Source organism: Cyprinus carpio, chromosome B7 (genome assembly GCF_018340385.1).
Source record: "Cyprinus carpio isolate SPL01 chromosome B7, ASM1834038v1, whole genome shotgun sequence".
NCBI lineage: Eukaryota > Metazoa > Chordata > Actinopteri > Cypriniformes > Cyprinidae > Cyprinus > Cyprinus carpio.
The window spans coordinates 27,569,740-27,594,620 of NC_056603.1; the positions used below are offsets into that span (position 1 = coordinate 27,569,740).

The 24,881-nt window shown below is 36.5% G+C and overlaps 1 protein-coding gene and 1 long non-coding RNA gene across 4 annotated transcripts in view; one reads left to right on the forward strand and one right to left on the reverse strand.

Moving 5' to 3' along the window:
* Positions 1–996: 996 nt before the first annotated feature.
* On the reverse strand, positions 997–5,139 carry LOC122137995. Its single transcript, XR_006155217.1, has 3 exons — positions 5,012–5,139; positions 2,623–2,688; positions 997–1,421 (listed from the first exon to the last, which is right to left on the reverse strand). It is a non-coding gene; the product is annotated as an uncharacterized LOC122137995 (long non-coding RNA).
* dpy19l3 (dpy-19 like C-mannosyltransferase 3) overlaps positions 5,102–24,881 on the forward strand; it is a 42,950-nt gene continuing 23,170 nt past the window's right edge. The window contains exons 1-16 of one of the 3 annotated variants that reach the window (XM_042728153.1): positions 5,102–5,345; positions 6,370–6,500; positions 7,462–7,589; positions 10,579–10,669; positions 13,213–13,334; positions 13,452–13,597; positions 13,795–13,918; positions 16,753–16,887; positions 16,971–17,102; positions 18,238–18,339; positions 18,549–18,622; positions 18,922–19,080; positions 19,686–19,808; positions 20,246–20,357; positions 21,755–21,811; positions 22,154–22,236. In XM_042728153.1, the coding sequence (XP_042584087.1) occupies positions 6,392–6,500; positions 7,462–7,589; positions 10,579–10,669; positions 13,213–13,334; positions 13,452–13,597; positions 13,795–13,918; positions 16,753–16,887; positions 16,971–17,102; positions 18,238–18,339; positions 18,549–18,622; positions 18,922–19,080; positions 19,686–19,808; positions 20,246–20,357; positions 21,755–21,811; positions 22,154–22,236 (1,697 nt within the window). In that variant the 5' untranslated portion in view covers positions 5,102–5,345; positions 6,370–6,391. Of the gene's footprint in view, positions 5,346–6,369; positions 6,501–7,461; positions 7,590–7,662; positions 10,065–10,578; positions 10,670–13,212; positions 13,335–13,451; positions 13,598–13,794; positions 13,919–16,752; positions 16,888–16,970; positions 17,103–18,237; positions 18,340–18,548; positions 18,623–18,921; positions 19,081–19,685; positions 19,809–20,245; positions 20,358–21,754; positions 21,812–22,153; positions 22,237–24,881 lie in introns of those variants that run through there. The other 2 variants (XM_042728152.1, XM_042728154.1) reach the window with 2 other exon arrangements.

The following is a 24,881-nucleotide window of genomic DNA, read 5'->3' on the forward strand; positions in this document are numbered from 1 at the left end:
TGATACCACAACAGGAACACAGTAAACGGACAGCTAGGGAAGGCCACTGGAACAGCCTCAGAAATCAACAGCAGAATACTAGAGCAGCAGGGGGGCGGCAAGACCAGGCCGGTGGAGAGACCAGAGCAAGGCACCAGAGAGCTGAGCTCAGATACTTGACCATAAACTCTGAATCACCCCAGATGCCAGACAAGGGAACCAGTGGACAGGAACAGGTCAGGACAGGAACTCTAACACCACAAGACAAAACAAGGCTCCACAGGAACACAAATTACTCCAAAACAAAACAAAAGAACAAATAAGGTAAAAATAAAATTATTATATTAACCAACACAAATATCAACCAAAAATGCAAACAAAAGATCAGGACTAAGAGAACTAAATGAATACTAAAATAAAAGCAAAAACAGACCAAATCCAAAAACAAGGAGCAAGACAAGAAAATAGAAAACAAAAGACAAGAGCTATAGAGTACTAGATTAAACAGGCAGGGAGACAGGAACACATTCTCGCATCCACAGACAGAGACAAGCACAGTGACAGTGAGGGAAAGAATGACCACAAACCGGCAAAGACAATAGGGCAAGGGGCCACTATAAATAGGGAGGATAACACATGAGGAACAGGTGAGCACAATTAGAAAACTCAAACTGAATGAGTTATAGTGAGTTTCTAGTTCAATGTGCTTTGCTTCAGGATGTTAAAATAAATAAAGAATTTAATATATGTAATATATACTGTATATTGAATATATATATATATATATATATATATATATATATATATTATATATATATATATATATATATATATATATATATATATATATATATATATATATATATATATATATGTATGTATGTGTATGTATGTATGTGTATATATTTATATACAGTACAGGTCAAAAGTTGACTTTTGGTCTGTACTGTATATACACACATACATTCAGAAGATGGAAAGTTATACAGTTTTATATGTGAGTAAATTAAGGCAGAATTAAATTTTTTGGGCAAACTAACCCTTTCAGTTATATGTATGTATAACGCCATTGGTTTTATCATCTTTGTCTGTAAATCCCAACCACAGGGTTTTACAGTGATATGAAAACCAATCTTTTTTTCTGTCCATTTTTACAGTATTAGAGGTTGTCGAAATCATTATCCAAGAATATGCTTCTGGCACTCTAACTCTTCTAAACTAGGGCTGGAGAATAGATTTAACAGTCACTTACCTCTCAGCGCACTGATGCAGGTGGACTTTAGAGATCTTCTGAATCTCAGCTTTGATCTGATCCAGCTTCTCTTTTATCAACTGAGTGTGAGTCTTGGATTTGTGTCTCACTGATGTTGTACTGCTGGGTTTTGAACAGTGTCGTTTCTCTCTTTGGTTCTCACTGGGACTCACATCTGAGGAAACATGACCTGTTTGGCATAAACAACAGATAGTCACATATGGTGGTTTGATTCTAATTACATAATAAATGAAGATGTATAAATCTGCATGATTGTTCATTTGGTGAACACAGGGCTGAGTATGGACCAGGCCATTGGGTCAGTGCGCTAGGGCCCCAGACTGTCAAGGGCCTCAAAAGATTCAGCCAAAGGAGTGCCACACATTGCATGCCTAAGACTAGGATCTCTTGACATATTATTTTATTTTATTTTATTTTTTACTGACCACACATAACTTGGGGCAGGAGTGAATGGCAAACATTATGTGGGGACATGTTCACCTCACTTAATTTGATGCCTCCACATTTCGAAGAATAATAAATTACATTTAAGAAGATGATGATGCTTAATCACAGACAGTGCAAGGGAAATAATAGGCAGAGGCTAGTGAAAATAACAGTATTTTCTTTAAACTAGGTGTAAATAGTACACCTAACCCTATATAAACCCTCTGTGAGCCACAGTTTTGAGTGTGGCAACAATATGAACTGCACACTTTACAGTATGTCTACCAGCTTGTGAGATTAAAACAATTTTAATAATAGGTATATTACATCTTTGGTAGGCTCTTGATTTTCTTAATTTATTAAAAGAAAAGACTATCGGAGCAGATGTGCAGTGGAAAAGGGAGAAGAACGGGGTTAGGAAAAAGGCTGATTGGAACTCACGTCAGTCGCAATCAAAGCTAAATCCATTATCTTTATTCTCCATACCACTGTTCCTGTTACCAGAGGGGATTCTTTTGAAGTGCCGTTAGTCGCAATCAAATATTGGTGGGCAGAGTTAGTTTAAACAACCATTGCCAACAAAATGGGCTATTTGCACTTAGTGTAAATAGCCACTCTGAGATAATAATATCTGTTTGCATAAAAACAAAGCCTTTGAGATCAAGCAGAAGCTTCTCCCAGGAAGAAGACAATAATCCCACTGGCTAGTGTTTGAGTTTCACTGACCACATTTCAACAATTTCCATTGGCCAAATAGACAACGTGAATTTAGTATTCATTTAGTATCCCAACAGCCTGTTAAGCCAATAACTCAACATATATCGAGCTGTTGACAATGGCATAGTGTGGCGTACATAAAAAGCCATTGTTGAATATTGTAAGGTTTTATTTTCAGATCATTACTAGAGTTAAGTAACCACCCAGCATACCAAAAGTGGCTGTACCTCCAGTTTCACATTTTGCTGGCAAGGTTGTTCCATCCTCATTGGCTGGAGTAGATGCTGAAAGATCTAATTAAGGGAAGAGAAAAGGCAGGCGAGAAGAGTTATCAGTCCCATTTACAGTGATAAAAGATGTGACATTAAGCAGATACACTGCTGAGTATGTTTGATTTGTTTCTAAACAGAAGTTACTCTATACTGTTACTGATGACCCTCTGAAAGCAGGACTAAATCTCAAAGGCTGCACTGAGAGATTGATAAGCTAAATATAATGGTGAAATGAAAGCACACAAATGCACAAAGCCACTTTCTAAACTGTGTATGAGGAGTTTGGGCAATTGCCTTTTAAATTGTCTCTCGATGTTGCTCTGCTGTTGCTTTCACTGGACGCTGACAAAGAGGAAGACATGCTTTCAAAGGAGGCATTTAATTAAAGTCTGTATGCCAAAGAAATATGTCTTCTTTCACCACAGACAAGAGTTTTCAGTCTTACTGATGTTGAAGGCTGTGGCAGCCATAGCAATAGTAGTCAAGGTGTAGTCAAACAGTGTTTGCTGCTGGTGGAGCTAAACTGCTCTGAGTCTGCATATCTGAGGAATACCCTCACAAAAGGGAAGCAAACCATGGTTTCCATTGTTGTGGTGCATGGTTGCAGTGCATTATTCTCACAATTGTTAACCAATGAATATAGTATAATTAATTAAGTAAATGGCATCTCAAACAAATTAGAATCAGTGACAAGGATGTGTCTAACCTCAAATCACCAGTGTTAGTTAGTGCTGTGGATAAATATGCGAAGGCATTTTAAGTTCAGATTCATTTGAACCCTCTTTTAACCCTTTTCTCAATTATCTTAAGTAGTCCAGTAGTGTGGCAAATTTATTTTTACAAATTCTTAAACTAGATTTCAAAAACACTTTGGTTTAATACATGACTTGATTTTGAAGGGATACTCCATCCCAATCTGAAAATTTTGTCATTAATCACTTACCTCCATGTTGTTCCAAACCCGTAAAAGCTTTGTTCGTCTTCGGAACACAATTTAAAATATTTTGGATGAAAACCGGGAGGCTTGAGACTGTCCCATAGACTGCCAATTAAATTAAACTGTCAAGGTCCAGGAAAGTCTGAACAGAATCATTAGAACAGTCCATCTGCCATCAGTGATTAAACCGTAACGTTCAGAAGCGACAAGAATACATTTTGTACATGAAGAAAACAAAAATAACAACTTTATTCAACAATTCCTCTCCTCTGTGTCTCTCCAAATCAGCATACTGCCATTTTGGCAATGTTTTGTTCTGATGATGCTTTTCCTATTTTCCTGGACCTTGACAGTTTAATTTAATTGGCAGTCTATGGGACAGTCTCAAGCCTCCCGGTTTTCATCCAAAATACCTTAAATTGTGTTCCGAAGACGAACAAAGCTTTTACGGGTTTGAAACGACATGCAGGTAAGTGATTAATGACAAAATTTTCATTTTGCGGTGGAGTAACCCTTTAAGGGAAATTACTTAAGTACTGGGAAGGTTACTTTGTAAATGTAATAGGTTAAAGAGAACAAGTTACCCTATTTAAAATGTAATAAGTAGTGTAACTATTTCAATTACTTTATTCAAGTAAAGTAACTAATTACATTTGGTTACTTTTTGATTACTAAGTTAATTACATTAAGTTAATGTTTTTGTTATTCATTTTCAAACATTTAAAGCAGGCAGGGTTAACTTTACAGTACATCACTGTCAGACTTTCAAAATCCTTCATCACTTGAATTAAGATTATAATAATTTAATTTTAAAACACAGCCAGCACAAACTCTTTTGCCTAGCTATGACAGGAAACACTGACATCTAACAATATCTTGAAAAAAAAAAAAAAAAAAAATTGTTATTTTATCAGACTGAAAGCATCCCTGATTAATTTAATTAAGTAAGTAGCCTATTGGATTTGTCAGAATATGTAGCCTAATATTTGACACTACAGTGACAGGTAAAGAAAAGTAGGCTACACTCATTTAAATTTTTCATTTTCTTTCTAAATCTTGTTTAATTATACACCAAATGTATAATGTATAAATTGCATAAAATGTATACATTTCCACATGATACTACATAAACATAGCCGTATCTAATCATTTTTGCTGGATGTAGTTGGAACTGTTTCTGTTGGGATCATTTCAATCACACTGAACTGATGTGATTTTCCTCACACCCGAGCATGGTTCTCTGGCACTGCTAATTGGCCCTAACTAATATAGGGCCGACTTAAACTGGAATAAATTAAAATTGATTACAACATGCTTGAAATAATGTACTGCAACAGAAAATAAGCACCATTAAAAATGTCTTTAATTTTTTTTCATCACCATGAGCAAATAATTCGGCACAGTTACCATATAAATGATCCAGAGCTATTGGCCGTTATGGTTGTGGTGACCATGCGTCCCGGGGCAGGTGTTCAACAGGTGCTGACTCAGGGGTGTGATCTCTCAGGAGGGTGATAGCGGATGAGCGCCTTCATTTCTCCACGCCGCGGTGTGCTGTCAGTCCGCAGAACAACAACACGGCTCTGATTTAACGAACTAGTGGGTTTAATGTTCTGTCTTGATATTTATTCATGGTAGTTGTATGGAGAAGAGGTTTGTTTTCATGCGCCGCACCGCGTGTCCGTGAGGAAGGAGGAGCTACCGGACATCCGATAAAGAACTACAAGCTTCACTGAACAGGGTGAGAGACGCGAATGTATTAGTGCGTTTTAATGTGCATTGTTTTACAGTGAGTGAAAGGGACGGGGCAGGCAGATGTCTTCCTGTCCTGTCCCCTAGCCGGAGACCGAGATCAGCGGCTGATGCGATCTGAGATCTCCTGACATTGCTGCTGAGCTGTGCGCAGGAAACGCCGCTGAAAACACAGGCCTGCCAATGAATGAATGAACGAAGAAATGAATGAGAAATAAGCGCGTCGCTTTATTGTTTTGTTTCGCTTGCTATCATAATCATAACCACGAGTGCGCTCTTTTGTTGCTCGCGGACGCTCTCCGGCTGTTGAACTTGCCCGTAGCTCGCGAAAGTGCAGTGAACGTGAATGGAGACATTTTGACACCGTTAGTGTTTCCGGTATAACGGGAATATATCGTTGTATCCTAGCGGCGCGTTTTAATAATCTTTGTTAATTGCTTGCTGATGGAGTTACACGTCCATCACACTGTAAACATGCAGAAAGAAACTGTATTATGTTTTCATGTGGACTTCGGTATTATCTCATCATAAGTGTAATAATTTACACAGAACCATTGTGCGAATTTCTGGCTCTTTCTCAATAAATTGGGGTGTCTTAAAAGAGTGTGTTCTTCGTACATATCAGTGTTTTCAAACAACAGTATTTTCAGTAACAGTAGCGCAGGTTTATCATAAACACAACACTAGTCACTAGTGGACAAAACGAGTGTGGTAACCATAGCAACATTTGCTGTAGGCCTACATTTTCTATAAATCTACTAATCAAGTCACTTTTTTATCATTTTATTTTTAGTTTTTTATTTGAGATGTATAGTAATTGTTCTGTGATTTACTACATAAACTCATCCTTCATAAGGTAAAGAACATTCTGTAAAAAAAATGTAACCTTGATATCTTTAATACTAAGTAAGACCATGTTAAAGGTTGAATTTAATAGTTGAAAATCACACATGCATAATATATCAGTTGTATACATGTGTTTTGTCATTATTATTGAACACATATTTTGCCAGGACTGGAGGCCTGTTTTCCAGTATGACTTCCCTCAGGCAGAGGAAGGGCAGTAAGGGGAAGGACCCCGGGCCCAGCGTTCAGAACCTGAAGCCCGATTGTACAGCTGAACCCAGAGAGAGATTTGCAACAGGTCAGTGCTGTTTGTTGCAAAAGTACTCAGTAATTTAAAGGCTTAGTTCATCCAAAAATGAAAAAAAAAAAAAAAAAAATGTCAACATGTTGTGAAGTGTGCCATAAGCATGAAGTTGTCATATTTGGATAAGTGTTCATAGTGGTGAATTAGAACACTACATAACATATATATATATATATATATATATATATATATATATATAATATATATATATATATATATATATATATATATATATATATATATATATATATATATTGCATTACTATTTACTCCAATAGTAAAAGAAAAGAAAAGAAAATAAAACAAAAACAAAATCCACAATAAGGTTTTCATGACTGTATTAAAAAAGGAAAAGAATAGAGAAATTGATGGCAGTCAGAGGAGAGAACAATGTCAAATTTACTGTCACTTCCATAGCCACTCCATTAGAAACACCCTCAAAGCAGTGTTAACTTTTTTTTTCTTTGTAATTTCATGCAAAGGTAATATAATACAAAGTTTAGTGTTAAAAATGTGCATATATTAAAAAAAAAAGAAAATATGAAAAAACCTTCATGATGCTGATGACCATCGAAACACATTATCACAGTCTATAAAAAGGGTTCTTTGTTGTACGAGCATATTATGACTTTTCACAAATGGCTGATGTTTACGTCAAGCATGAACACACACACACATCATTTCGCTTTGAGCTTTAGCTATAAGGACTCAGAGATTTTCATTTTCATTTTGGGTGGAGTATCCCTTTAAGATCAGGCCAGAACCTTGAGATATGAATATCAACATGCAAAGTGTTTAAAGTTTGATCAAGTGTCTGATTCAAAACACTGAATTTTATACATAAATTGTCATATAATATTAATCATAGATCTTTGTGCATGCCTCTCCTCCTGTTTACCGTGTTTATCGTTTAATATAATGGTCTGGGTAATATTGTTGTCATTGTTGTCTCCAGGTGGTTTCTCATGGTGGACAGTTCTGTGTGTAATGACTGGCTCAACAGTGGGAATTAGTCTGGGCTTGCTGTGCTGCATCTATGTGGCTACACTTCATGAAAATGACCTCTGGTTCTCCAATATAAAGGTAAAGTCCTGAGCCTTTTTTATGTTCAGTGTCCTGCAACAGTGAATGTCCAGAGACCAGGGAGACAGCCATCCACTGTGATTCATTTTCTTTTTAGGCTTTGAAGGATTTTTAGTGTTCTTAGGCTATGCTCCTAATGTAAACAACAGCTCAAGAGATCTAGATTCATAATGCATTTGGTTAGTGATGGTGTTCTCATCTGTCTCATTTTTCTTGCATTTCCTCTTGAATAGGAATTCTCTTCCATATGTGCTGACAGATTATTTTTCTTTCCCTCTGTGGCGTAACAGTCACATAAACAGTTAGCCAGAGTTTGGGCTGCAGATCGTGTTATGACTTCCAGACCTGAAACCGCCATGCCAAAAAAGTTGTGTCATGTTCAGTTGGATAAATCAGCATGTCCCTGTATCCCACTTCGCTTATTAAAATAATACAGATCAGGAGCAGTTTAATCCCAGTCAGTGCAAGATGCAAGTCGCCGGTTTTGCAATAGGGTTAGTTTAGTTTCTGTATTTATTTATTGTGCAATGCAGTTTGAGAGCAAGTGTCTGTGTGTTTGTGTGTGTGTGTGTGTGTGTGTGACTTGCATCTTTTTTGGAACCAAGGCCTAGTTTTCATTTAGTGAATCTAACAAGAGCCAAGCCTGTGCTGCTTTCATGTGAGCTTTGAACATTTTGTCCTCGGATTATTTTGTTTCTTAGAACATAATGTTTCTCATAAATACTCTGATTGAATGTGCACCACACTTCATAACACCAAATAAGAGTGTTTTTTTCTGAATGTGTTGGCATGGTATTTTTAGCCTTGCAATTTCTTTCTTTTTTATGCTATCAGGCATACTTAATAGTCTAACGAACATTTTGAATAATTACTGTGTCCTGGACTAGCCCCCCGATTACAGTATGTTGCATTTTTCATCTAGCTTAAAGATGCAACATTAAGTGGACAGTGTAAACTAATGGTTCCAAACTCAATTTTTGGAGGACTTTATCTCTAAATAAATGCACCAGGTTCAGATTGTTAGTAGAGGGTCTAAGACAAAATGGGTCGCAGATAAGGGGACATTGCTGTAAACATAACCAATGGACATATTAGAGTACTATTCAAAAAATGTTTTAACGTGGATAGCACAAAAAGGTCATCTCAAGTTTAAAATGATGTCAAAGTGTGACAGTAGTGGAAAAAGGAAGCTCATGCATGCTGGCTGGTATTTTACTGCTTGCTTATCAGTCATCTTACTTTTATCTGTACTTTTGTTTTTCTGAACGTGACTGGAATGATGGCTGTGAATGGATGACCACAGTTTCTGTCCCCATGTGTTTCTTTCATTCTCCGGTTAAAAAACGCCTCCATGTCTGAGTGAGCATTTGATTGTGCTTTATTTCTAGGCAAATGAATCACCTGTTCTGTTTCAGAAGGAGAGCTGTGGGAATGTCCACTGGTTAACAGCTAATCAAATGTTGCAGCAGAAAGCTCCATAAGAAGCACAGACGAATTCCACATTGCTTTTCTAATCGTTTCCAGTCTTTCAATGGGAAACAGCAGTAAATTTCACAGAGGCTGTGTAAATGTTCTCAGCAGGAGTTGGTTTTCCAGTATACTTAGCTTCATAAATGACGATATTGCCATTATTTTTGAACAAAGCATTTGAAGTCCAGTATGTTCCTCCTCTGGGACACCACCCTAAAGCGGCAGACAGCTGCATTTGGGACGCTTTTAAATTCATTGCGTGTGAAGTCATGTCCATGTCGGTTATAGCACCACACAGTCTTAATTTCAAACTGAATGTCGTTCTATTGTTAGTTCAAATAACTGTTTTTACGATTGCTCTTACATTTTTTTTCTAAATGATGTTCCAAGTGGTTTTTCCCCCATCTTTTTTTATGTTTTTTCCCCCTGACTACAAAGAGGTCACCAGTTGTGTGGCCAACATGCCTTCCTTCCTGTCTCAGCCCCTCTCTCTGATCACATGTAAAATGTTCCTCTGGCAGATTGCTGTTTTGTGCTGACCGGAGTTAGAATGATCTCATGAGGTTTTGTTTTATTGTTTTAATACGTGTGCTATGAAGTTTTTGGGCAAGGAACTCTGGAAAGACCGATAAACAAAAGAGCTTGCGGTCTCAAACAGGGAAAGACAGAGGAACCTTCAGGAAAGACAGGGAAGACGGAGGATAATTATCCTTAAGAATGAAGGTTCGTCGCAGGAGGAATAGCAATTTGGATGATAACTCAGGGGCCGCCCAAGATAGACCACCTTTGCTAAACTTTGGGGGAAAAAATCAGAGGGAGTACAAGAGTGGGCAGAGGGGCACAGAAGAGAGTGTAAAGCTTTCACGGAATCACATTCTAGGACAAAACTGTTGGCCGGCTGCTGTCATAGCAGCAGGATTACTGTTGGCAGGGGTTATTGGGCTGTTTCATGCATGGTGTGTTTATTCTATACACGAAAACCTGCTGTGGTTTTCACAGTTAAAGGTAAGCCAAAGAAGAATCTGTCTCCATTTTTGTTTGCAAGAATGTTGCTGAGAAACATTGTTAAACGAAGTGAATGTGAATGTAAATGTGCGCTCTTTGTATCAGGAGTAGTAGTCTTGGTCATTAGGTCGTTTTCTGTTTTTTATACTTTTATAGCTTAAAATTGCCTCTTTGTATTTGAGTTTTTCAGAAAAAAAAATGAGTGTTGAAGCTGTTTTATGAAGAAAAATAAAAGTATCATATTACCAAAACAAATTTCAAACACACCCAAAACAAAACTCACCACTTCCACTATAAAACTCCACCATATTTACAACACCTGTTTTTTTTCTTTTCTTTTTTTTTCCTCAAGGCTTTTATTGCGAATGAAATCTCTGTTTATTCTGGTCAGATAGCTGCTCTGATTTCTTTCTCAGATGGGAAATGTATTTCATTTTAACACCATTTACTCCTGTTGTGCTTCTTGTCATAGTTCATTTTTACTGAATCTTATCCTCTCTGCTTGCATTTGTAGGAAGTCGAGCGTGAAATCTCCTTCCGGACAGAATGTGGCCTTTATTACTCCTACTACAAACAGATGTTGAAGGCACCTTCTATACAGCAAGGTACTGAGATCTAATTCACAAGACAGGTTTAGGGGTTATATACGATCACTCTTGCGTCATGTCATCTTTCTGATGGAACACTGATGTTATATAGGACAAATCCACAAACATGAAAAAATAAAACACCCAAAAGATGTATAACCACAAACACAGCACCTTTAGAACCCCAAACACTGCACAGATGTTTCCCTAATCAAACACACCTGATTCAACTTATCAGCTCTTTACTAAAGACTCCAAGACATCACAAGTGTGTGTCATATAATAAAGACATCAAAAACATGTAGTTTATTTGCATGTTTTTTTTCCCCACTGCTATAGGGAAAGTATTATTTCATCACCATCTTTACATATAAGAAATTTTCAAATATGTACATGCTTGATTCCATTTGTGTTCCTCCCTTTTAGTTTATTTAGCTCAGTCCAAACTACCAAGTTTCTTGTCTGTTTTGTGTTATCCCTTATGTAATCTGAGAGCTATCAAAGGAATGCTTCATTACACAACCATATCAGTGTGACTAGTCTCAGAAAATAGAGGAAATGTACAACTTTGCTCTAAGTGGTCTTTGCTCAATCTAATTGGCCTAATAGGCCCATTTAGAATGGATTTTCTTTGTGCTTCTACACTGAGAAACATCACAATTAGGTCATTACCCATTGAGACTGAAATGGTAAGAACTGCAGCGGTGCCAAAAGCTGTTCTCTAGACACCACAATTGGGCCTTTGTACTTATAGTAGAGTAAAAGCATGTTCAGAGCATTGCTTTTCTATTAAGCAATCTTAGAAATCGATTACTGTAAAACGTCACCGCAGTAGTACTATCAGCGATAGTATAAAGTAGGTTGAGGTTGTTTAATTTTGGAATCCACTTCCATTATACCATTTAGTGCCAATTGCAATAATGCAGTGCCTGCATTTACAATAATGGAACACTTTCAAATCAAAGTGTTATAAGTGAATATGCTCATTTTGTCAAAATACTAGTCTAGTTATAGACTATGATCTGTCTATATCGAATGGGTTGGGCTCAACTGTGTTTCACAGAAAACTGATTGTGAGACTGATACTAAAAGCAGTCAAAATGTATCCAAATAAAATGTTTCATATTTTAGTGTTGGTTTAGTTATTGTGCTTTTCTGTTGTAAGGCAGCATAGTAAACAGAAATAAAATTATTTTATGCCTAAAGCACAGGACTGTCACTGCTGCTGAGCAGTCAGTTGTTTTGTTTTATTTACTTTCTACACAGACAGACAATAAGTTAAATAAAAATCAGTGTACACTACTCTTCAAACATTTTTTTTATTATTATTATTATTTATTTATTTAGCAGGGACACATTAAATTGATCAAATGTGACAAATGAGACTTTTATAATATAATAATATGAAAAGCTTTGTGTTTCTAATAAATGCTGTTATTTTCAATTGTTTGTTTTCAAGTTTGATAAATATACGTAGGAAATCTTTCTTCAGCATTAAATCTGCATATTAGAATGTTTTTTTTAAAAAGGATCATGTGACAGAGGACTGGAGTAACAACTGCTGAAAATAAATAAATAAGTGTAAATATAATATGTTTTTTTTTTTCTTTTTTAATTGCTATAATATTTCACAATATTGCTGATTTTATTGGAGTTTTGCTCAAATAAATGCTGACTTGCTGAGCATTAGAGACTTCTTTTAAAAACTCTTACTGACCCCAAACCTTTGAAACAGTGTATACTCATTTTTATTTAACCTTATTTACTTTCTTTGTAGATATCAGTACCTAAATGCAGGTGAAAAAATACAAATACTAAAATTGACTAATACTAATGTTTTTAGCTGTGCTTAGAAACCTCCCAAAGAATTAGACAACTTGCTATATTTTAGCAAACCTTGTAAAGCTGCAGTATTACAAAAGAACATAATTCATCAAATTAATGAGTTTAGGTTCATGCTAAGTTCTAAGAATCAAAGGGCCAGATTTACTAACAGCTTGCACCAGTGCAAACTGTCTTTTGGCATTAAAATGGTACTGTCAGGATTTACTAAAGATGCGCAGTGAAGAATTAATGTTGAAAAGGTGTGAACATAGTAATTTTTGCAACTGACCTTATTGAATATACATCTGTAGGAGTTTTCCTTTCAGGTGCAAAATTGATAGGAGTATTAAACTGAATCACACAACAGGATTTACTTATGTTTGCACTCGTCAAATTACTGGTATTTGCGCCATTATTTAATGCCCCAAAAAAGCATGTCTTAAACTATTTTGCACCTGTGTCATAAGTGGACCACCCGCACCTGATAAGCATTATCAATTTGCGCTGCACTTGGTATATTGCTTGGGCGATATGTAAATAAGATGTTGCATCTGCGTTCTTTAATTTGCGCATTGTCAGTAAAACACCCGCAGAAATCTCCACGCCCATCTGCGCTGTTTTGGAATTGCGCTCTCATGCTAATTTGCCCTGTTTAGTAAATCTGGCCCAAAGTCTATTTGTGCAAATTTTGACTTTTTGTAAGTTTACCGGATTTGTGTGTGTTCTTGTGTTCACAGGTCTTTATGAGCTTATTCATGACAACACTACTGAATCAAAGAGAACAATAAACATCCTACAGCGTATGAATATCTACCAAGAAGTGTTCCTTAGCATTTTGTACAGAATACTTCCCATCCAGGTATTCAATCACTCAGTTGTTTTCTTTGTAAAATGCTTGGATTATATTGGGCTTTTGCAGAATCAGATTATTTTTCCCATCCTGTATGTATGTGTGTGTCTGTTTGTTTGTTATCAGACCTACTTGGAGCCAATTTATTTCTACATCTACACAGTGTTTGCTTTGCAGACAGTGTATGTCATTGCCCTCTTTATCACTAGTTGGTTACTCAGTGACTCCTGGCTGGCTGGAGCCCTCAGTGGAGTCTGGTACATTCTCAACAGGTGTGTGTGCACAATAAGTCTCTCATACACACAAAACTCACCTTTGCAATCCATCTGGTGTAAATAAATGCTTATAATGATCCAGTGTGCATCTCAATTCAGGTGAGTGTTTAAGCTGATACATTGTTATGTTTTCTTTGTCTGACAGCTCAAGCTTGTGTTTTCTGGGTTTGATTGCATGCTTGATTTGTGTGCAGAGTGGACACCACACGCGTGGAGTTTACCATCTCGCTAAGGGAGAACTGGTCAATACCTTTCTTTGCTCTTCAGGTGGCTGCCATAACCTGCTACTTAAGGCCACAGCTAAAACCTATTCACCAGGTAATCTTATATCCTGATCAATTTAGATGTCCATTCCATTGCTATTTCAGATTCAGATTAGTGATGAAAAGTCTGATATTTTTCCACAAACCAGTTCTTTCGGACAATTTGGATCAGTGAAGCAGTTAAAAAAAAAAAAAAAAAACATTTATTTTACATCGTCACTAAATTAATGATCACTAATATGTAATGCTGGCAGTTGAAAATGCATGCTTGAACACTGCATACATAATACTCAGTAGTAAAATTATTTTCATGTCTTGACTGAACAGTTTTTACATATTAAAATAAGATGCTGTTTAATAGAACTTGCATATTTACATTTACATTTTGTAATTTAGCAGACGCTTTTATCCAAAGTGACTTACAAATGAGGACAATGGTAGCACTCAAAATTAACAAAAGAGCAATGATATGCAAGTGCTACAATTTCTTTTCTTTTTTTAATATAATAAAAAAAGAAAACAGATAGAATAGAAAAAGAATAGAGCAAGCTAGTGTTAGGGGCCTTTTTTGCTTTTGTTAATTGTATTATATATATATATATATATATATATATATATATATATATATATATACATATATATATATATTAGAGTGCAAGTCTAAAAGGGGCAAGTTTTTTTTTTTTTAGAATAGAATTAGAATAGTTAGTGCTAGAGTTAGAGGGTCAAATAAAGATGGAAGAGATGTGTTTTTAGCCGATTCTTGAAGATGGCTAAGGACTCCGCTGCTCAGATTGAGTTGGGCAGTTCATTCCACCAGGAGGGAACATTTAATTTAAAAGTCCATGAAAGCATGAAAGTGATTTTGTGCCTCTGGGATGGCACAATAAATATTAATTAAAAATAAATAAACAATATTTATTTTAAATATTATAAAATAAATATAATTTATTTTATATATAAATGAAATGCAAATGCATATGCATTTGTTTTTAAAGAAACTTACCTTAACTTAAGTCTTTGGTTCACGCATGCTCATAGACCTTAGGTAAGGCACCATACAGAAATGTACATAGATGAAAACCAGGCTGTGGGGCATAGACTTATATGGCCAGTTTTACTAAACAGGGCAAATTAGAGGGAGAGCACAATTCCAAAACTGTGCCGATGGGCATGGAAATTTCTGAGGGTTATTTATTAACAATGCGCAAATTAAAGAACACTGACGCAACATCTCATTTACATATTGACCAACACAACCTATACCAAGTGCAGTGCAAATTAGCGTAGTCACAAATAAAGAATAAAGAAATAAAGAAGCCACAGTACGTTGAAAAGAACAGGAGCCCAAACAATGAAGGTTTGTAATAAGTTTTGATAGAGCTGGTATTGCGTGACTCCTAGTTGAGGGTTCCAGTTCGTCTTTTATTTCCTGAAGCATACTAAAAATAACATGGGTTGGCAAACGATATGTTTGGACAATGTTTTCTTCTTGCTTTCTAAATAAATTAATACATGTGGAAAAAATCCTCTCCCTTCTATCACGTGCTCTCTGTTCTCTGCGGTGCCTCCTCCTAGCAAAAATAAAAAAAAAAATATCACTACAAATACAACTTAATACACAAACCACATTAAATCAAAATAATTGAACAAATAAAATAAACTCCACCAACAAAAACTTCAGTAAATCATGTTGAGTGATTCATTTAAATATTCTCCTCCCATAAATTTTGCATCTGAAAGGGTTTCCACGCCTTTTCAGTGCTGTAACTCGTCACTGCGCGTCTTTAGTAAAACCTGACAATAGTCTTTACAATGGCACATGATCTATAAAGGTCCTACAGTACATCCCGCACTTTTCACAACATGTCCAAGTGTGAGACTGTTCTCAGTTCAGCTAGTGTAATGGTGACTTGGGAAATGTTGCAGCCATTTGTTGAATTTGACTCTCAAGAACTGTTGACTTGAGAACTACTGTCACCAGATGACATGAGCTAGATCAAAAAATGTGCCACCAGTGTCACCAAACGGAAATGGAAAAATATGTTTCCGAACACTCCCTTTGCCTTCACTTATTTGGATAAACAGATAACCCTGCTCCAAATTCAAACTATTGGTTAAAAAAGTATTGCTTTGTCAAGCTGGTTGGGATGCTCAAACACTGAAATGTTGGCCTTGTCCCAAATGGCACACTTTATGTGCATTTGTATTCTTGCAGACTCACAGTGACCACCATTTACCCATGTTCACCAAAACTGTAGGGTGTCCCATTTGTCTAAGGCAAGCTCCACTGCAGACTTCATCCAAACAGTCAAATCAGCATTACATCATAAAAGTATGGGATCTGAGGAAGACTGTATGGGCTTAGGGTGCCATTTAGGACAGTACTGTTGTGAAAGCACCACAGAGCCACAGTGTTTACAATTTTCAGGGAAATTAATCTAAAAATGGCTTACATTGCTTTATTTCCATATAAGAATGAGAAAGAATCAGCAACATTACAAACTTCAGCTTTAAATAAATGTAATCCGGTCAAATAAGTTTTGTTTACTCATTAGGCAAATTAAAGAAAAATGGCAAATAATGAAAATACGAGACAGTAAGTTGTGATAAATATGTCTGACTGCTTGCTGCTGTTGTGAAATAGTTTTATGAAATATGAAATGGAGGTTAGCGATTGCAAGTGTATGTGAAATATTTACTCTGCCGAGCACATATTTGTTCTCTCTCAGTATGTTCTCTCAGCACAGACTCTTAATTGCTTTCTTGACATATGGTATATCACTGGAAATATTCTCATTGTATGAGCTCTGAAGAAAGAACAAGGTTTTCGTATGTTTGGTGATTAGAATTGAACATTGTTTTGCGTTCATGTGCTTTCTACCACAGAGGGTGATACTGTGGCTGGTTTTCGTCTCCACCTTCTGCTTCTGTTTGACATGGCAATTCAATCAGTTTGTCCTGCTGGTGCAGGCCCTTATAATATTTACTCTGGATTGCCTGGACTTCCTCACAACAGAACAGGTAACACCCAAAGACACATTTTAGAGACTTTCCACCTTTTGAAGTTCATGTGAGGCTGGATATTAATTTCTTTCTGCCTGTAGGTGGTTTCTCTGTACCTGATGCAGGTGTTGAGTCTGCTATTGGTGTGGTTACTGCAGTTCTGCAATTCTATGATTCTGGGCTCTCTGGTGCTCAGCTTCATTGTGTCTGCCCTCTTCATCAAACACTTCCAGGTCAGTGCACATCTCAGTACACAAATAAAAATCATTTAAGTTGGGAAAGTAAGAGCATAAAACCTAAGAACATATATGTTACATGAAATCCCAGATATCATATGTGTTCATCTATTCAATATGTGTGTTTTCATCCAGGGTGTGTAATTTTTGCAATACTGCAGTCTCTAAAGCGTTTAGTCAGATCTTAGAATTACATTAAGCAGATCTCCTTGTGAGGTTTATGGTTTAGACTGTACTTAATATGCTCCTTAAAGATCATGATCAAATGTTTGTACACACATCTGATTAAAGTAAGCACAATTCTTTCCAGATGATCTCAGGGATGAGCTGTTTATGTGCTTGCTGGGATGTGAGCTCTAGTATTGTATTCTGTATTGTCGGACAGAATAAAAAAATAATAATAAACGTATCAAAAATAATCTACAACGCCCTATTTAGGCAGTTTAGTTTTATCAATTTTAATATTTTTGTGCAGTAACATTTCATTTCATTCAAGCATGTTTTGTTGAAAATATGCAGCAGTGGGGGAGTTACAACCTTGCATAGTTGGTTTTTATTGAACTAGGTAAAATATATTTAATTATTTCTTGTTGTTTTTTCATTAAATGACAAGTTATATTTATATTATGTAAAAGAAACAAAGACAGAGCTGTTTTAAAATGTGTTTACTTTATTTGTATAAGTGCTGGGATGGAAAAATGACATGTGAAGCAGTTAGATGTAAAGCACCTTTTTATTTTATTATTATTATTTTTTTTAATTTTACAGGCTCTCTTTCTCCTAATAGTCCCATGTGCTCGTTGATATTTCCTGTGTAATGAATTAGGCCTAGTGCAGCTAAATAAATGATGTATTAGATCAGTTCCATGTGATGGCGATGTCTAAGTAAGTACAGTAGACACACTCATCTCTATGAACCGAAAGCAATTACTTTAAAGACATTTCCTGAAAACGCATCCAATCCGTTTTAGACTAAAAAATGTTTACATGAGGCACTTCATCACTTTTGTTTTCTTGCCCAAGCTTTATTTGTGTTCCCTAACACCCAGTTCTATTTTGATTGAAAACTAAAGCTAAGAATATTGTTGTAGTTTATTTATTAATACCTGCTGTGTGCGTGTGTGGCTTTCAGACGGGGCTAAAGACGGGCGGCTTTGTTATACGAGTAGGAAAACTGGCTCTTCACACACTTCTAGTCCTCACATTAACTTTCACCATCAATTATTCAGCCAAGGTGAGCTATGAATCGTGTTCTACATCGTCCGCCCTGTCATTAATGATAAAATAGAGCTTCTCTACCATCTCCTCCTGAGACACTAGCTTTGCTTTCATTCTCATTGTCTTTCTTCATATCTCACTTTCATAAAAACCCACATCCCCGATCTCACGAGACACTTACATGAATGATTTCATCCTTCACTCTCTCTCCATTTTAATTGACAGAAAATACTCCAGCTGAAATCGGACGAGCACATCTTTAAGTTCATAAAGGCCAAGTTTGGCTTCGGGGCAACGAGGTAAGTCTTTGGTCATCTCTCGTGGTTGCTCATCTAAGCCTTTTATCATCAGTCAAATGCCATGTCGTAGTGTCTTATTCAGAAGCAAGATCTACTCAGAGACTAGAGCAAGCCATTAATCCGCTGTGATTAAATGCGTCCAGCTCTGGTGGAAAAATAACATCTGGCACACAATATAATCTGCTCATCCGCTAGATATTTATGAAGCCATTTCAGTTGATCAGATAAATTGCTGCTCCCAAGAATCTGTATAATATATATCCTGCCGCCCGCACTCCCTCCCTGCCTCTTTCTTTCAGAGACTTTGATGCTAGTCTCTATCTGTGCGAAGAGGCTTTTGGCTTGTTGCCATTGGATACATTTGAGCGGTTGGCTGGCACAGTGCTGCTCTATCCATATCTGTGCACCCTCAGTGTGCTCTTCATCTTGCTGCTGCTGGTGGCGCTCTCTAATCTCAGGTAAATCTACCGCATCACTTCCTCTCTGTGGGAAATGCTCAGGCGCACCACCATACCATATGCTACACGTTAACGAGACATGTATCTGGGAATTTAAATATTCTCATAATGTTCATTTTTCTAATTAGAGCACAAAAATAGGCTGAAAAATGACCAACAGAGCAGTGATTATAGCTTCATAACCACCTTGTCCACCACAGGTCATAATGCTAATTTACAATTAGAGTTATTAGTCTTTATTAGATGTGCTACACAATAATTGGACACTAGATGTATTTTTTCCATTAGGGCTTTTAAATGTGTGTTATTATGTTCAGTTCAAAGCAGATTTGCTGTTGCTTTAAGGGCTGCTGTGGCCCTCTTTTTTTGTTCTTTTTTCTTATTAGAATCACAGGAGCCCATAAACACCCAGAGGCTTTGCAACCCACACACACACACACACACACACACACACACACACACACACACACACATCATATAGGCTATTAACTCTTCAATACTTTAAGAAAAAAAACCCACACGTGCTTGAACTCTGAATAATACAGCTGGTATTATGTTTTAATGTTTGGTAGTGTTCTTGTTTGATTCCCAATTCTTCATCCCAGCACGAATGGGTCAGGCCAAGCGAGCAAGGAGAAAGAGGACAGGACCTTTAGGATGCGTCCGGACGTCGCTTACAATCTCTTGCACACCGTCTTCTTCGGCCTGCTCGCCTTTTCCACTATGAGGTAAACAAGTTGTAAATTAGCAAATTTTGTTGCTTTCATACCAAATATCTCTTTCTCTCCATGCAAATATTTTCCTTGTGTATTTTCCTCACTCTGCCGTCTGTAATTTCATTCCCTGCTGCTGCTGCTATGGTGCATCTCAATTTCAACCTCTTTTCTGCTTCCACTTTCATTTCCTGTCCTCCACACCGTTTCTGATTTGTGATCTTCTTCATCTTATTAGTCTGTATCCCAAGTTGACGGTTCATTCCAGATTTTAATGATGAATGAATTATGGTAGAACATTGCGATATCGCTTCATAAAGTTTAGTTTGGTGTCAGAATAGTAATAGAGTTGAAAACGAATGCTGTTCAAGTCTTTTATGTTTGCAGTGTGTTGTCTGAGCGTTATGATAAAATGGAAAGCTCCAATAGATTTCTATCTTTGATGCTGGCAGGATGAAATATTTGTGGACTGGCCACATGTGTCCTTTCGCTGCCTTTGGGGTGTGTGGTAAGGAGGTGTGGTCATTGTATCTGAGGGTCCTTCACTGCAACACTAAAACCATGGTGAGCCACTGAGATCTGTCATACAAACACACATTTACATTTAGCAGACACATACATTGTAAATGAGAGATATTGGCAATAGCATTCAAAAGTTTCAGTAAAAACAGCAATGAAATATTATTACATATTAAAACAACTTTTCTATTTTAATATATCTTACATAATTTATTTCTATGACGCCAGCCATTACAACAGTGTCACATGATCCTTCAGAATTCATTCTAATATGCTGAATTGATGCTCAAGTAAAATTTCTCATTATTATCTATAGTACTTCTTTGATGAGGAGAAAGTTCTAAAGCATTTATTTAAAACATAAGTATTTTGTAATAGAAGTGTCTGTACTGTCACTTTAGGTCACTTTAATGTGTCCTTGCTGAATAAGTTTTTTTCTAATGAAAAAAAAAAGTCTTCCTCAAAACAATGCACACATTGTAGAGGAGAAAGGTCTGAGCTGTAGAAAAGGAGAAATGAGACAGAAGTAATATGAAGTAACATGTTTCAGGATATATATTATATATAAATATGACTGTCTAATAAAAAACATTGTTTTCCAGTGAAACTTGTCTCATGTTTGGGGTATGTTGTGTAATGTGAGAGGAACACATGAATAATTTACATTTCATTTCAAGTCGCTTACTAATGCACAGTCCAATTCCAAGTCTTATCTTCCTGCATATTATTCACATTTTCATAAAAAAAGTTTTCATAAATCAAAACATGTTTTCATAAAAAAGTTTTAAGGTTTTTAATGTAGTTTAATGTTTAATGTAGTTAGTGCAGCAGTTTTCAACATTTTCTAATAATATTTCTAGCATTGGCTTTCTCACAGTATCTTACCCAAACACATCTGACACACTTTGCTTCCCAGCGACTATTACATGACTATGTTGCCGATTCACCAACATAAGCAAAAATATATGTTTTTTTTTTTTTTTTTTTACATTTTTGTTTGTAATGTTAAAAATGTATTGACTGTTTTTTTTTTTTGTGCACTTCTGTATGTTCATGTAACATAAATAGGTTTGGTAGAAGGATCCAAAAGAGCCTAGTTTACCCTGCTCTCCTCTATACTCAATACAAGCAATAGCAACAAACACCGGTCTAATAATAAAATTCAGCACGTATAGAAGCCCACAACAGATGGTTATCACATATCATTATATACAAGTGTCATTTTGAAGCTATAATGCTCAATGTTATAAACTAATATAGAGTTTCAGTAAGGAATGGTTTTCTTTTTTCTTCATAAATGTGCAAGTGTGCACACAGCTGAACATTTCATTTCCCCACTAGGTGGCAATGTAGTTACAGCCCTCGATCCTAAACCATTACGTCCTGTTTCATCCCATTTATATGGTTATTTATCCATTTATGTTATTAATCTGTTTCCACAGATGAGACTGATCAGGTACTCTGTTCCTATTGTAATACTGGCGTTCCTTTATTACAAGGTAAGACATTTTCAACTATGCTGTCATGTATCTATCTGCATATATTACTAAGCTGCCTGGGTGGCTGTACGCCATAAACAGTCACGCAGGAATCCTAGTGCACGCAAATGGAATTCGTATCACACTGTGTGTGTTGTCTAGGAGAGTTCTGATTCCACAATGCTATTTTTTTTTTCTCTGTTAACACAGCAGTGGGAATGAGCAATCAGATATGAATTGTGTATGTTTGTGTATTTGGATGTTTGTTGGGCTGCTTTGTTGATCATTGATTATTGTGAGTCATTCCCATTACAGCAGTCTCACGCTCTCCCTCCATCTCAATCGCTGTCTTTCTGTTGACAGTTCTGGCCCAGACTGATGGAGGAGATTTCTGAGCTGAGAGAGTTTTATGACCCAGACACTGTAGAGCTAATGGAGTGGATCAGGTAAAGCAGCTGTAATCTTCCTCTTACATGCTACAAGCAAACTCTCGCAGACAACGATCAGACTAGAGGTCTGCAACCTAAGGCACGCAAGTCACCGATTGCGCTACGAAGGGTACTCATTGGCATCGATAAGAGTTAATATTTTATGAATTTTTAATTTACTTAGCTGTTTATTTTAGAAGTGTTGAAGTCCCTCGCATCTGCATGCCAAACTTCTTTTGCTTTAATCCATCCTTATCATCACACAATCTGTTTTTATTTAGCTATACGCTGCATGGACTGTGATGGAGTTGGATTGAGTCTTTTTTTTTTTTTTTTTGCTGCTTACAGAATAATTAGTATAATTGAGAAGATGCTTCCGCTAGCAGTGTATAATAAGTGCTCAAACACATAATAAGGAATCAGTCTGGCATACACGGTCTTTAACGGAATAGTTCACCCAAAAATTGAAAATAGCTGAAAATGTACTCACCCTCAGGCCATCCAAGATGTAGATAAGTTTGTTTCTTTATCAGAATAGATTTAGAGAAATTTAGTGCCGTTAAAATGAACGTTTAAGTAGCTGATAAAAGTATCTCAATAATCCACAAATAATCGACATGACTCCAGTCCATTAATTAACATCTTATGAAGCAAAAGCTCAATGTTGCTTTCTCCAGTGAAAAAGCCATCTTGTTTGAATCAGGAGATAAATATATATTCAATGCTGCTCAAAAGTTTGTAAACCCTTCTAAGAATGTTCTATATTTCTGCATAAATATGACCCAAAACATAATTTATTCTATCTATCTATCTATCTATCTATCTATTGAATGTAGACAGAGAATCCCATTAAACAAATGAGACAAAAATATTTACTTTGTCATTTATTTATTGAGAAAAATGCTCCGGTGTTTGATATCTGTGACAAAAGTATGTGAATCTTTGCTTTCAGTATCTGGTGTGACCCCCTTTTAAAGCAATTACTGCAGGTTACATTTCTTGTAGCTGCTGATCAGTCCTGCACAACATCTTGTAGGAATTTTAGCCCATTCCTCGGTACAGAGGAATTAATTCAACTCTGTGATGTTGGTGGGTTTCCTATTATGAACTGCTTGCTTCAGGTCCTTCCACAACATTTCAGTTGGATTAAGGTCCAGACTTTGTCTCGGCCTTTCCAAAACATTAACTTTGTTCTTCTTTAGCTGTTCTTTGATAAAACAGCTTGTGTGCTTGGGGTTGTTGTCTTGCTGCATGTCCCACTTTCTCTTGAGACTCAGTTCATAGATTGATGTCCTAACATTTTTCAAAACAGGCCCAATCCATGATACTACCACTACACGTTTCATAGATGCTGGCATGCAGTGTTTTCTTCCCTCCTAGCATAACGCTTCTCATTTAAACCAAAATGAGTTCTTTTGGAGAGCAGTGGCTTTCTCTTTGCAATTTTACCATGCACACCATGGTTGCTCAGTGTTCTCCTGATGATGGACTACCCTGGGCTACCCTGGGTTCCTTTGCAACCTTGTGGACTATTACACATCTTGCTTTTAGAGTGATCTTTATTGGTCAACAAACTCCTGGGGAGTGTAACATTGGTCCTGAATTTCCCCTATTTGTACACAGTGTGTCTGAGTGCAGATAGGTGAGGTCCAAATACTTTAGAAGTGGTTTTGTAACCTTTTCCAGCCTGATGAGCAACAGCAACTCTTTTTCTGAGGTCCTCCAAGATCTCCATTATTTGTGCCATGATACGCTTCCACAAACATGATCAAACTTTGATAGATCCCTGTTCTCTCAATAAAACAGGGCATGCACTGACACATTGATTGAAAACACCTCTGAACAGATGGACTTTAATTTCACCTTCAAATTGACTGCTAATCCTAGAGGTTCACAAACTTTAGCCACTCACTTATAATATTGACTCATTTTCCAGAATAATAAATGGCAAAGAAAATATTTGTCTCTCATTTGTTTGATTGGGTTCTCTGTCTACTTTCAGGACTTGCAAAACTTTACATGTGAAAATCTGTATACACACACATACACACACAGATAAAGCATTGTTTAAAAGTGAAAACAGTTCTAGACACATATATCGTGGTTACTGATGTGAGAGGAGAACAGGGAATGGACTTTTTCATTGGAGTAAATGTTATTATTGATTATAGACTCGTATTATGTCCAGTTGTGACTGTTTATAGTTAAAATGAATTGACCTTCATTAATGGTTTTGTTATGTACAAACACACATATGTTTCCTTGAAAGTCATTAATTAATGCAGTGGAGTCGTGTGGATTACTTTTAGAGTGTGATGTTTTTACCAGCTGTTTGAACTCTCATTCTGACGGCACCCATTCAGTACAGAGCATCCACTGGTGTGCAAGTGATGTAATGCTAAATTCTTACAAATCTGTTCTGATGAAGAAACAAGCTCATCTACATCTTGGATGGCCTGAGGGTGAGTACATTTTAAGAACATTTTATTTTTAGACTCATTTTGAACTATTCCTTTTAATGTTTCACAAAACATGACACTTAAAGAAATGATGTCTTTAACAGCTTAACACACAACTCATAGAAAATTACAAACATGACAACATCATTCACATAATGTGCTAAATGGTAAAAACAAAAACACTGAGACATTGTTTTTCATAAT